The sequence below is a fragment of the Harmonia axyridis genome, chromosome 5, assembly GCF_914767665.1.
Source record: "Harmonia axyridis chromosome 5, icHarAxyr1.1, whole genome shotgun sequence".
NCBI classification, from domain to species: domain Eukaryota; kingdom Metazoa; phylum Arthropoda; class Insecta; order Coleoptera; family Coccinellidae; genus Harmonia; species Harmonia axyridis.
Window position 1 is genome coordinate 15751943 of NC_059505.1, and position 14021 is coordinate 15765963.

The window sequence follows — 14021 nt, forward strand, 5'->3', positions numbered from 1 at the left end:
GCTTTTCCTCTGAGGAAGTAGCATTTCCCGGCCTACCCGGAAAGTACGTACTTCCTGGACTAGTCCGGAAAAGAATCATAGAATCTATAGCAACCGAGATAACGGCTGACAGTTCATATGAAATTAGTTGTCAAAAATTTGCATGTTTTCTGATGGCAATCGCAATAAAATATGGAAAGCAGCAGCGATAGTGTTATTGTACACGGTTGCCGAAAAAATATTGTACGCAACACGCCCGAAAAATGTTTTTTTTTGGACTCACAGACTTCCAGGACTCGCTTACGCTCGTCCTATTTGTCTATTCGTCCAAAAAAAAACCTTTTTTCCGGACTTGTTACGTAAATTACTATTTTGTAACTTAAGGACGATAAATAGGCGATAAATGTAAAGACCAAGACGGTTTGGATTACATTGGATCTGAAAACTCCGCGACAGGACTCACGAAAGCCCAATCTATTCAATATTCTCATCACTCTTTTCTGAATGAGAAAAATTTCATCGGCACCAGACGAACTGCCCCAATAAATAATTCCATATGCCAGCACAGACTGGAAACTAGCAAGAGAGCTCTCACCACAGCACTCTCCAACTTGTCCCTGATCATGAAAATCAAGTACGTCGAAGAGTTGAGAGACTTTCCCAACTTAGACACCTGATGATCCCACCGCAGGTGTTTATCTAGAGAAACTCCCAGAAAATTAACAGAATCCTCCAATTTAATTTGACCGTTACCATGACACAAAAAAGGAGGATAGTTCTTCACCTACTGGCTGTCATACAAGAAAATACCTTGAGTCTTGCTATGATTTAGAATAAGACTACTTTCATTACACCATCTATCAACAGACAAAACACCGTATCCTTTCCAGCCCTGCTACAGGACTCGACATCACCTGATATAATCAAAAAATTGGACTGTCATCAGCATAAAGAATCGACTTACAATTAACAGAGGTCTTAATATAACAAAGGGAATTCACAAAAACAATAGAAAGCAAAGGGCCCAGTACACTTCCCTGAGGAACGCCCCTCGTAAGAGATCGTTCCTCAGAGAAGTGGACTGCACCATCTAGAGCGAGGGCAACCCTCTGACGTCGATTGCTTAGGTAGCTCTCAACAAATTTCGAAGAGATATCCCCAATTCATTTGAGTTCTTGTGGTTTTTAAAAGATTTCTCACAATACTTCATCAATTTTTTTTCACGCTAACCAAATTTGATGAATTATTTTCGTAGCCAGCTAGAAGTCCTGATCTAACAAAGAATATACGAAGCAGCGAGAACATTGAGAATAAATTTCAGGCGGAAAGTATCAACTGAAGAATTAAGGAAGAGAGCACGTGCTTGTATGAGGGCTGGAGCAATTCAAACAGAATTTATAGATACATTTTCTATAGAAATATTGAGTTTAATTGCAATGAAAATATTTTATTTACTCCTATTGAATTATATATTCATTATTCAACTACTTTTGAGCAATTAATAGTATTTACTCATTACTTTCCTTTCTTTGCTTCTTTCCCCTTTCAAATCATAGTCTGCTGAAACAAAACTACTGCATGCAACAAAAACTTTTTTAGGATAAGAAGAAGGAATATCCAAAATAATTTTATCATACATAAATTGTGGAATTCGAAAATTACAGACAAATTCATATTAGAAATTCACTATTCTTTTCTTCATATTCATTCATCAACATTCAAATCATACTTATTCTCATGCAACATCCAATACAGCATAGTTTTGCTTTTTTCATACATACCACATCCTATTCTGATGAAAATAATACAAAATTCAAATCAAACTTGGTCAACGTAGAAAGAAATTGACGAAAAATAAAGGTGCGGAATTTTTTGAAGAACACAAGAACCCAAATATCTCGGAACTGTTGATTTTCGATTATTAATAAATATGTCTCAATCGACAGCAAATGAGTGATACTAATACCTCCTTCAAGGTTCACGTCCAATTTGAAAACACCCTGAATACACAGGAGCAGTTCTCTTCAATGTATTCAATTTAGGTACAACCCTCGAAAACAATCAACAATGAAAACAATGGCTATTGAAATTGGGCTTGTCTGGCCTTGGATGCAGCAAAGTACTCGATAATAGAGTCGAAACTAATGTTTCAGGTTTAATCCGATTTTAAGCATAAAGTCGAAGTTCGGAAACTCTTGGTTGACACAAACAACAACGGTGATAGTTTTTAATTCTTGCTAAGACACTAACTTCGTTCGTTCGATACCGGCAATGTACAATATTTTCGCAAAGCAGAACAGATATTTGGAAAAATTGCATCTATAAGTTTTTGATGAATAGTTATTCAAAGATCAGCTTCAAACAAAATTGAGGATTCGCATTTAAAATTTGCATTATACATATTCTTCAAATGGATCATTTCATCGGAAAAGAATGCATGAAAACTTTTCTGCAGACTCGATCACTTCATTTTTCATAATTGGAAATTTCCACAATCCAGGAAGAGAGAATATTTATCTCCTGGATAATAGAAAACCTCACCTGTAGGTAAACTCTCACTTCGAAATGGACCGCTTTTTTCTTAAAAATGACACTAGATTTACTCATCATAAAAAAACGGAATGGACTGAACGAAACAGCAAATCTAGTACTGGTATTATATAGAAACATGGGTAATAAAACTTAAAGAATTGTAATTTCAATTTAAAAGAGATATCTATTTTTTGTTAATTTTATTTATTTGAACAATTGGTCCCTAATTAAAGGTGCCACAGTTTCAAGTGGTGTCTTTTTTTTTCAAATATCATTCTTATTATTATTCTTATGATTTTTCAACAAAGCGAAATAATTGTCATTATAGAATTTCAGGAAATGAGTTCTAACTTCTGAATCTCTTTTTAGTTCATTGATAATTTTTTCAAATATTGGATTTATTCGGTCTTCACTTGATGGAAATTCATTTCAATATATAATATTTTTTTATTAATCAGTTCATTTCACGTTTTGATTTATTGTTCTCAACCTTCGAAATTATTCGAAAAAAAAAAAGTTTAACCACCTCTGGAGTTTTCACAGTTTACGTTTTAGTATATATGAAGACCCAAAGTTGTATTAAAAAAATTCGTCCGTCCGCCGTCCATAGCTAATATCTTAATGTGTATTATTGGAATACAATCAATCTAAATCTATGAGAGATTAGTCCCCAATATAAAGGGTATACCTATATAGTCATTCTGAGGATTCGAAAAATCATCACTTGGAGAATTGGTCCTAGAAACCCCCCGATATCGGAGCAGATTTGGTATTATTCACTTGAATGTTGAATGGATTTCTGAGGACAGGGTGACTTTTTGTCGATATTGGCCATAGATAGATCCTTGTTCAAGAAACCCGCATGGCAACTGATGATAACTCCGTGAAAGGGGATTTTTAGCAGGTTATGTTTTGATAGATTATATAATATCTATTGAGTTCAATTTATGGTCCGGCTTGTTATGTTGAAAAAAAATCATCATTATACATTTTGTATTTGCATGCTTAGGTCGACTTTAACAATGCATGCTTGAGACAAAGCCAGTCAATTATAAATTGAAAAGTCCCGTACACAATATTGTATTTTATCTTTTATTTTATTGATTTGACTATAAACCTTATTCTTCTTCTTCTTCAGCCCTCTTTCATCCAGTGTCGGACATAGGCCTCTTCCGGTTTCTTCCATGCTTGTCTGTCTTTGCTGTTCTCATCCATTGCTTGCCGGCTACATCGACTATGTCGTCTATCCATCTTTTTCTCGGTCTTCCTTTACTTCTTTTCGCCTCTCGAGGTCTCCAAAACGTCACTTTGTCTGACCATCTCTCCACACTCTGCCTTGTAACATGTGCCACCCACTGCCACTTGAGTTTCGCTATTCTACTCATGATGTCAGTTACTCTGGTCTTTTTTAGTATTTCGGTGATCGGAATTCTGTCCCTCAAGCTTATACCCAACATAATCCTTTCCATGGCCCTTTGAGTTTCTCTCAGTTGTTCTGCCATTTTTTTCGTTATTGCCATAGTTTCTAGACCATATGTTGTCACTGGTTATTACCAGCTGTATATTTATAGTTGTCGTAGGTTTTGCGTTTTGAGTGTAGAGAAATATTTTTGTCATTAAAGATGAAACTCAGTTTACCGAAGGCTGCCCATGCAGCGTATTCTTCTCCCGATTTCAAATATTTGATTTTCTTTTCCATTTTTAATCATATGCCCCAAATATACCTTATTATTATACAAGAATTAATTTCGGGGTTTAACAGGGAAATATATTTGAAATTTATTTTAATAAATAAACCCCAGTCTAGTAAGTCTACAAACAAAGAAATTGTCAATAATATTTTATGTTTTTACATTTATTATTAAGAATACCTATATAGAAGAATATAAAGAAGTTTGGGAAGACCAAAGAAGAGTAGGCTAGTTATGAAAAATAAACAGACAATTGTGCCCATCATAGAGAAAGAAGAAGAAGAAGACATTTATTATTATTGTAACATGACTCTTGAAATTGAATATTTTCGTCCTTTTTCATTCCCAAGAAAAATTGCCAAATGATTTTGATTCATTAACATTCTTTGTTCATTTTTATAAATATATAGGTGATTTTTCGAATAATTTTCATTTAGTTACTGTTAATTCTTGAAATAAATATTTTTTATAGTTATTTCTTTAGACATTTTTATTTTTGGATGGATGTTCAATGAAACATACATGATTAATAGGAAAAGGACTTTGTGTCCTTTTTCTATTAATAAATATAATAATCAGGAGATTCTTCGGGCATATTACAAAAAAGTCTTTTCTGAACTGAATATTTATTTTATTTCATAATTTTAAATACATATTAGGGAGGTCTAGCTGTTCGAAAAGCTATCATTAAATACTGATAATTTTTATAATTTACTTTTACATTTATATCGTCAGATTTTACCAATTGCACTTTTACACATAATCTCAATTGATAACAGCATTTCATTTCGAATATTGCATAAGCATCGGCAAGAAATTATGAGATACTTCAAGAGAAGTGAAAATTGTCAAGAACTTTTGAAAAACAAAATCGTAACTGGATTTTAGTAATCCTCCAACACGCCATATGTTTCTGTTTTGTAAAAAAGCATTCATTTCAAATTACCAATTTGATGTAGTTTCGATGATTTTGAAAGATCACGTGTAAAAACGTAAATGGAATCCAGTATATTTTATACATCCTACAGAAAAAAATTTGGAATCATGTCATAAAATAAAGACAATATTATTTACGTGAAAAAATTTTTGAATTGCCATTTATTCCCAATATGTCGAGAAGAATTTTAAATTAGGTCGGTTCAGAAATTCAACAGTAACGAGGTATGTGGGAGCTCCAATATGTAATGAAAGAATTGGAACAAATGAAAAGTTGTATTAAATGAAATTATTTTGAAATTCTTGATATCAACTGAATCATTGAAACCTATTTCTTGCTTCAACTGTCCTTATAATTATTTTGACGGATTTTACGAGTCCATAAGTAATCAAAGATCGTCACAAGATGATGATATTTATATATTATGGTCGTTTAAGTCTTTTCGAATTACCGTTATTGAATATTTGCTTATTTTTCAAATGAAATAGTAGGAAAGTATGAATTCTATCATGATATGTGCATACATACACTCAAATTTACTTCTATCAATCAATTCGAAATTTTGATGCCCCGGTAGTGAACCTTGAATGGAATTGAACATAACTCTTCTTTTCTTCTCATCAACAGCAATAATGAAACCCTAATATTTTCCTTTTTACCTACTTGTTTCCTCTAATCTTTCTTTCTTTTGATAGACGATTTAAATTCAAAATATACTTAAGTCTTATTTTTCCATTTAGATATGCATCTAATTTGTTATGTATATTCCGACAGTGTTGGTATTCAAGTTTCAATACTTTCGATAAACTTCTGTTTCGAATAAATATTCTTGAAAATTATTCACGCACAATTGATTCGATTTTTTTACCGTTCATCAAAAAATATGAAACATATTCAAGAATTCAGTGCATCAATTATGAATAATAACATTCTAATAATTTGATTTCTAATTTCCTAAAATTGACAAAACCGAAAATTGACTATAGTAATCGTCCCACAGCACACAATCTCTAACATATTTTTTGTATGATACATATTTTAGCCACAATCATAATGCTACTTAGGCGTTTCGACTATGGTCTTATTAATATAAGCCAATGTCTGATATATTATCTTATGTTATTTCATTGGGGTGCAAACATCGAAAACTAAGGGAATGGTATCAGAATATTATAATACCATATTGAGAAACTATTGAGACTATCTTGTAGATGGAATATTCCTAATTTCTTTTTTCACATCTATTGAATACGAATTTCCTCCGTTCCAAATATAATAAGTTTTTTTTGTAAAGCCAATTGGTTGCAAATAGATGAGTAATAATAAGATGCGACTATAAAGAAAAATAGAGAATTAGAAATAATCTTTCCATCAGATGGTCTCGTTTCGCAATCAATTTCGAAAATATTATTCAATCAATGAAGATTCGAAAATGAATTAAATAAGTAATTTAAGCTTTGTTTAAAACTACTGGAAAAATAACAACATGTGTTACTATGAGAAGAACATGCGAAACAATCATTCAATTAACACCACAATATTTACATAAAATATTTTATGTTCAGAATAAATATTTTCAATATTCAACAAAATCAACTTTATACATTAAACAAAGTCCTCACAGTAACACATTAATATAAAAACTGAAATATTAGAACACTGTACATATTTCGTTAATTCCATAATTAAAATCAATCAGTACTCAAATCATACACTAGAACTAGATCAATAACTACATCCTCATTCAAATATATATTTAATAGTTCAGGAATTTACGATACGATGAAAATTTCACGATATATCCATTAATTCATAAATTAATTCAATTACTGAATATCAATTTGTCTGAATTATGGTGTTTCCCAGGATAATGAGTGTAAAAAGTATTATGGGAAGAACAAAATGGATTTTTTCTTCGAGATAACCGACCAAATATATTCGAAAAATTGTTATCTGAATCTAGAAAAGAAAATGTGTACCCAAATTTATGCGATTTATATACCTGATAGGAGTTAAATAATACCATACTGATCATGAAATGTTTGATATCATGCAAAACCAAATGTATAGATTATAAATAAAATTAAGAGTCATTAATGGAAATACACGCAAAACCAGAACGAGATTTTTTGTTATAGAGAATGTATCGAATTCTTTAGATGTAGACAATCCAAATATTCTCGCATACAAAAGATTTCCTGTATTAGCTTATCAAAGTTGGAAAACTGCCTAGATTTTATCTTTTATTACATTGTATTGTAGTACATATTAGATGGCAGTGTAATCATTTTTCACCTAAATTATAATATCATTTTCTTAGGTATTTGTGCATTTATTATCGATATTATTATTATCTAAGGTTTTTCATTATCGAAATTAACGTATATCTTCATATTCAATGTGAATGTCACACCTTCCGAATTGAAATATTGTGCAGCACACAACAATCAGTTCTTAAACTGTCCATATTTGAGGATGGCATATTTTTGATCTCAACTGAAACCATGAAATATTCGAGGTTTATGGATGAAATGAATAAAAGATGAATGTAATTTTTTGATGAACTATAATATTGTTACACAAAACCATAAGCGTTATTTAGCTCATCGAGATTTCTTTTAGAGGTTCTTTGTCAATAAGTAGCCATAATGTTATTCGATAAGAGATTTTGAATGATCAAAAATATGCCATCCCAATCCAGTTTATAAAATATATCAGATGAAAATTGAAGTATTAATCGTTTTCTATACAAGAACTTAGCATTAAGTACCTAATAAATTAGTTAACAATGATCCTAAAATACTCAATTTGATTTACTAGTAAGCGAAAATATTTAACCTACAAGAAATAGATTCATGACGCTTATTTGCATTATTCTATTTGTTGGAAACACGTTGAACTCCGGTTCAAGGAATTGATAACGATACAACAGATATGATACAAATGGCAGATTTGCGATAAATTATGTTAATATTGTAATACACGATGTGTTAACTACCTAAAAGTCTGTCTTTTTTCGAACAATGCTGCCACGTCTTTGACAATTGGGCCCAAACCTTTGAATTTCAATGTTTAATCACTTTGTTCGCCATCTCCCTCGACATCTTTCTCTCCAACTTCTCTAGTGACACTGTCTTCGGTTTCAATACTGCTCGTAGGTGTCGGTGTTTCTTCTACATTCAGGAGACTAGCAGTCCCTTGGGTGATGCTTGGACTTACATCACCGCCTCTGAATTTGCTAGCAACTTCCCCTGGACTTGACGGGCTGAATGTGAGATCTGTATGTGTTGAAGAGAGGTAAGAGGCTCGGTCGTTGTTATATTTACCCCCAATGGTGTTATATTTTGAGTTGTTCGTGTAGCTGGTGGTCAAATCAGGAGACTCGTATGTTGGTTTCGTACCTGACATATTGTACCTCGAAGAATCTGAGTAACTCTCGAAGAATGATTTCGTATCTTTAACAGATCCTATAGTGTTATATTTATCGGGATGAGAAGAACCAGAATCTCCCAATTGGTAATTCAAATATGCGCCAGAGAGGAATGGATTCGTGCTGGTATAGGTAGGTGGTTGCGTATACGTGCTCCCGAACATACTACTCGCTGGAATTGAGGAACTGGTCGGCTGGTAGCCGCCAAGGGTGCTGTAACTTGTAGTGGTGGAACTGAAGCAGATAGGGGGTCCGAGAGTTACATTCAAGCCAGCGGAGCTTGCTTGCATGGCTGGTGAGCTGGATCTTGAGACAGCATCTCCTGAAGCTCTACTCAGACTGGTTACTGAGGGGGAACTCCTGGGGCCAGCAGGAGAATGACTACCGCCTCCTGCTGAGGATGTGAAGAAGCTAGACGTTGTTGAGGGTGACTGTTTCACAGATGGAGAACTCAAAGTGATCGAGGGAGAGTTCCTTAGTGAACTTTGGGCGGATGCTGAAGTAACCCTGAATATAAAAAATGGGTTTGAATATGGTGATAAAAACACACTGAAATATAACATGAATATTTTTCCATACTACTAATAAGTTATCCACATTCAATGCAATTTGTGTCAGATACTATTATTATATTATTATTATTATATGTATAGAGAGTATTGAAGTATACATATATATAACCACTTAAAAAAAATTCGAAAAAATTATGTTGAGGGGTACAGGACGTAGAGGGGAGAAATATCAAATTCAAAAGTGCACAGGATGAATTATTTTGAATTTAAAAATCGACGGGTGTGGGGATTTTCCTTAATAATTCTTCGTACAAGTATTATTGACGAGTAAAGTTAGATTTTTGGCACACTGTATTATTATGAATGATCGGATATCCCAAATTCATTGTCTAGTGGGAGTATCTCAGAATCCTTTCGAGCTAGAAAAAAATGAATGGCTTGAATTTTGAGAAAATTAATTTGTTGGGAACCGCAACCTTATAAGTTCAACTTTTCAACTTATAGAGGATTGGAAAATGGCGCGAAATAAAGAGTTCATTTTATTCTTCATTGTTGGTGATATCAGCATGAAACAAAAACATCCTACAGGTACTTTTTCAATAGAATTCATTGGTGTAATAATTTATTCTTTATGCCATTAGTTTTGAAGTTATAATACAAACTTGTGCTTTTTCAAATGTGAATCGCAATATTTTCTAACAAGTAGAATTGCTTAATTTTTCCCTTCTCAAAAATATATATTATGATATATAAATTTCATATCAAACTACAAAAATCGTAAAAAGTTTCAGTTTCATATGGCTAATCAACCAAGTGCCTCTCTATAATAATTAGTTAACTTCAGATAATAAAAATATTAGGTGGCCACCAAGGTCTCCGGATTTAACATTGTTAGATATTTTCGTTTGATCTCATTTAAAGAACAACATTTATTAATTTGAAATTGTTGAAAGAATCGGACGGTGTTGATTCCGGAAACCTTGGTGGTCACCGAATATTTTAATTATCTGAAGTTCAAATATTATTATAGATGAACCATTAAGTCGGTATTATTGAATTTAACAGTTGCCTGATTATGTTTATTGAAATCTCAGCTATATTATTTCAGTATTTTATCTAACTGATTTCATCATTTCAACTCTACTTTTGAATTTAAAAAAAAAATTGTAGGAAACCAGATCGAGTGGTCATTCCAATTTCGTTATTTTTACATATCCAGTGGTTTTTTACTGAATGTAACGCCTCTGATATGTGTTTTCATTTCCTTCCTGTGTCAAATTTCATAGTAAATAATTGAGTATCGGATGTAGCAATCATAAAATCAAGCTAATTACATATTGTAATAATATTCCAAGCTTTCGACCAAGGGATTCCAAAATTTTATTTTCACTTTCAATAAGATGAACAGATTCATAAATTACAATATGAGATGGCTTCAATAAACTTCTATCGAAGATGACAAACAAATTTTTGTAGGAAAGTCTTTGTAAGTCAATGGACAACTCAAATACTACCGATACTTCATTATAGTTCAATTAGCTGTAATCGATATTCTTTCTTGATAGTTCATGTAGGGGACATGTTCGCTTACTGAAAATAGATATGCTACCTATATCTATGTTTATCTATTTAAGATGAAAATTGACACAGTAAAAGTACCTACATGACGTATTTTATTACATGATATAAGAAAACAATGTATGATACTAATTTTCAGTTCAGAATTAAATTGCTTTTTCTTGAGCGTTTTGTTTATTCCTTTTCTACTTCAACTCTATGTTGTCTATGTTCTGTTTCAAGTATAAACTTTAAGTGAAATTTTTATCAAATTGTGCTGTAAACACATGAGCAAACAGAAATCAAAAGGCTAAGTCAACAAACATCGAATTATTTGGAATAAAGAAAAAAAATTTGGCTGAGCAATGGATTATTGCATTCCTTAGGAAGGTCCGTGATTAACGATTCCTGACACATGGTTTCAATGTGTTTGGTCCAGTAGCGGCTTGTCCTATGAGGCAGGTGAGGCAGTACTTCACCAAATAAATTATGGAAAATACACGTATCAATTGAATACTCATCAATCCATTTCAACCTCAATTTCACATCATTCGGTATGGCACTGGGTATCTGTTTCATAATATTCATCTCAATCTCACGATTCTTTTATATTCATCTCACTTGCTCTTTAAGAAGTAAACGGTCTGAGGCATGCCTAAAACGCTTCCTTGTCTACCCTTAATCTACATCTGCGCGGCGAGAAATCGAGAATATTCCTACGTTTTTGAAGGTGACTTTCAAAAATAGATTAAAATAGATTTGAGGCATACCGATGCTGCAAGGTGAACTGCAATTATTCTGCACTATCGAGGAAACGGGAAATTGGGTTAGTTTTCGCTTTGTTGTGATGTGTTGTATCTCTACTAGGGAATCCAATCCCGCACCAAAATATTAATCCCGCAAATCCGCGGGATCAAAATTATCAATCCCGCGGATCTGCAAGAATGTGCGATTGTTTTCAATGCTCATAAGTGATTATTTCATGGCAACAGTTGTCAAGTTTTGCCGCGGGTAAACTCGAAAAATCTGCCGACAAGTTCTGTTTTACAGTTTTTCCAACTATAAACAATTTTTCATTCAAATTGAACGTTCGTGATTGGTGGAAATTAAGTCGAGAGTAGGACTGCATGGAAAAAGGATCATTTCATGTTTTAATAACTGGCCGCCTTTTCATATTTAAAAAAAAATATATTCTTTATTCTTAAAAACAACATGAGGTTGATTCGCTCCGCTGAGTTAGTCAATATTCCCTGCAATAAAAATCTCCAATCCGTCTTTACTAAGCCGCCTGTTCAATAAATAACATGGCAACCCAACCAATATAAGCAGCATTGCCTATTACCCTAATTGGAAGAGGGATGAAGTGTATTTCACAAAGACGAGAAACAACATTATCTTCGCTTTTGAATTGTGTGGAAGTTGTTTACACATTCAACATATGGAAAATTCCTACGATTGCAACTAGTTACTGTTAAATGCTAAGGCCCAGTTTCACCAAACAGCACTTGATCCCAGATTGATTAAACTCCGCTTGTTACTAAAGCAGGCTTAACAGTGTTTTCTGTTTCACCATGCATCAACCCGTCCAAAGATGATCGCGATTAACCAAATCGCGATTAAATAGTTAGACCATTTGGCAACGTTGTGAACAAAGAGTAATAATAGTGTTCTGTATCGTATTAGCAGTGATGACCACCATTGGCGCTAGGTGTCAGGTGTCATTCATTCATAACTCATAACATTTCAAAACATTTGTCATCTTGTAAACAAAAAACAAAGTTAATTTTTGCCGAAAATGTCGAGTGATGTGCTTCGAAATGTCGGAAACTTGCAGAAGTTAAAAAGAAATTAACCCATTTCACAAAACCACACATTCTGGAGAAAAAACTATATAAGTAATTTTATTAACTTATTTATTTTTATTAACAAGTTTAACTGCTTCTTAAATAATATTTCAATCAAACATATCAATAAATTATTCTTTGCAATAAATTTCATAAAACACAAAAACAAAGTTTACGTGTATTTTAAATGGGAAATATTGAGCCTATACATATAGTCATATTTTGATAAAATTGACCCAAAAATTAGAAATTTCCGGAAAAATAATTACATAGACAAGAGTTCCATACTGATAAATAATTATTAATCTCAACTTGAAAGGTTATAATCCTCCAAAAATGGCCGATTAGTGCTAAATCGCGATTGGTCGATTAAATGGCGCTTTGGAGTGTGGTGAAACGCTACATTACATTAATCGTGATCTAAGGCCTCACTTAAGAGCTAAGTCAAGATTAAAGCATTTGGTGAAACTGGGCCTAAATGTTTTCAGCGAAGCACATGTTTTTAATCCCGTTTAGTTTTCGAAGCTTTGCATGCCCTACCGCCCTTTGTATCTTATATGCCGTGACTTATAAGTGGTTTATTGCTTTCTGGGACGTTTCGGAAGACGTTTGTGCTCTTATTTTCTAATTGGTAATTTTAATATTGAATCCCGCAGATCCCGCATGGAAAATCCCGCAATTTTGATCCAGCAGAATTTCAGAGGGATCCCGCATTTGCTAGATCCAGAATTTGCGGAATTGGATTCCCCAATCTCTACTGTCTCGTGTAAGTTTGTCTCCATGTTAGTGTGAACCTTTTTCGAGAAGATTTTTCATTTTTTTTAATCGACTTTATTACTACCAGAAGGCGAAATGGATTTAGCGGAACCTAGTGAGTCGTCTCAAATTCCCAACGTAGATGAAAATATTCAAAGTGATTTTGTAAATTTTTCAATAAATTAGCAACATATTTCTAGTCATTCCTATGAGGGTTAATTATGCGTCATTAAAAAAGCAACCTCTTCCAGATCTAAGTAAATGTTTTGTGATTATGGATGGCTATGGGGTCGGCAAATGAAATCCGGGGTTTCAAAATTCATGGTATGAAAAATACGACCGTACATTTGCAACGATATTAACAGTGGATAAGTATTTCCTGGTGAATCAAAAACCATACAAAATTAATTTATCTATTTGATTGCTTTTGTTGTGAATACAGTAGTAGTAGTAGTAACTGTTGTTTATTGCCTCTAAACAAATGGCCATCGAACTAGGGTCCTTCAGCCTGTTGTGAATACAAAAATTGAAGATCTCGAAATCTTTTTTTCCTGAAAAGTTGATGATACAACTGACATAAGATGCCATTCACAATTTTCCGTAATTTAATAAATGACCATCTTGTTGAGCGATTCATGTGCTTTTCTATTCTTTTAAGTTCTGGGCGTTCTGCTGAAGATTTATTTCAATTTTTATTAGCCAAATTTAGAAAAATCGACTTGCATTCAAATTTAGTGGCTCAAACATATGATGGGGATAGTGTAATACCGGGAGAAGTATGAT

General features: G+C 33.0%; 1 protein-coding gene across 7 annotated transcripts in view; it reads right to left on the bottom strand.

The window, feature by feature from the left end:
- Window positions 1-5895: 5895 nt before the first annotated feature.
- The window catches only part of LOC123680110 (rho GTPase-activating protein 100F), a 174707-nt gene continuing 166581 nt past the window's right edge, over window positions 5896-14021 (bottom strand). For 6 of the 7 annotated variants that reach the window (XM_045617809.1, XM_045617807.1, XM_045617811.1 and 3 more), the window contains one exon: window positions 5896-9076. In XM_045617809.1, the coding sequence (XP_045473765.1) occupies window positions 8212-9076 (865 nt within the window). In that variant the 3' untranslated portion in view covers window positions 5896-8211. The remainder of the gene's footprint in view (window positions 9077-14021) is intronic. The other variant, XR_006747485.1, reaches the window with a different exon arrangement.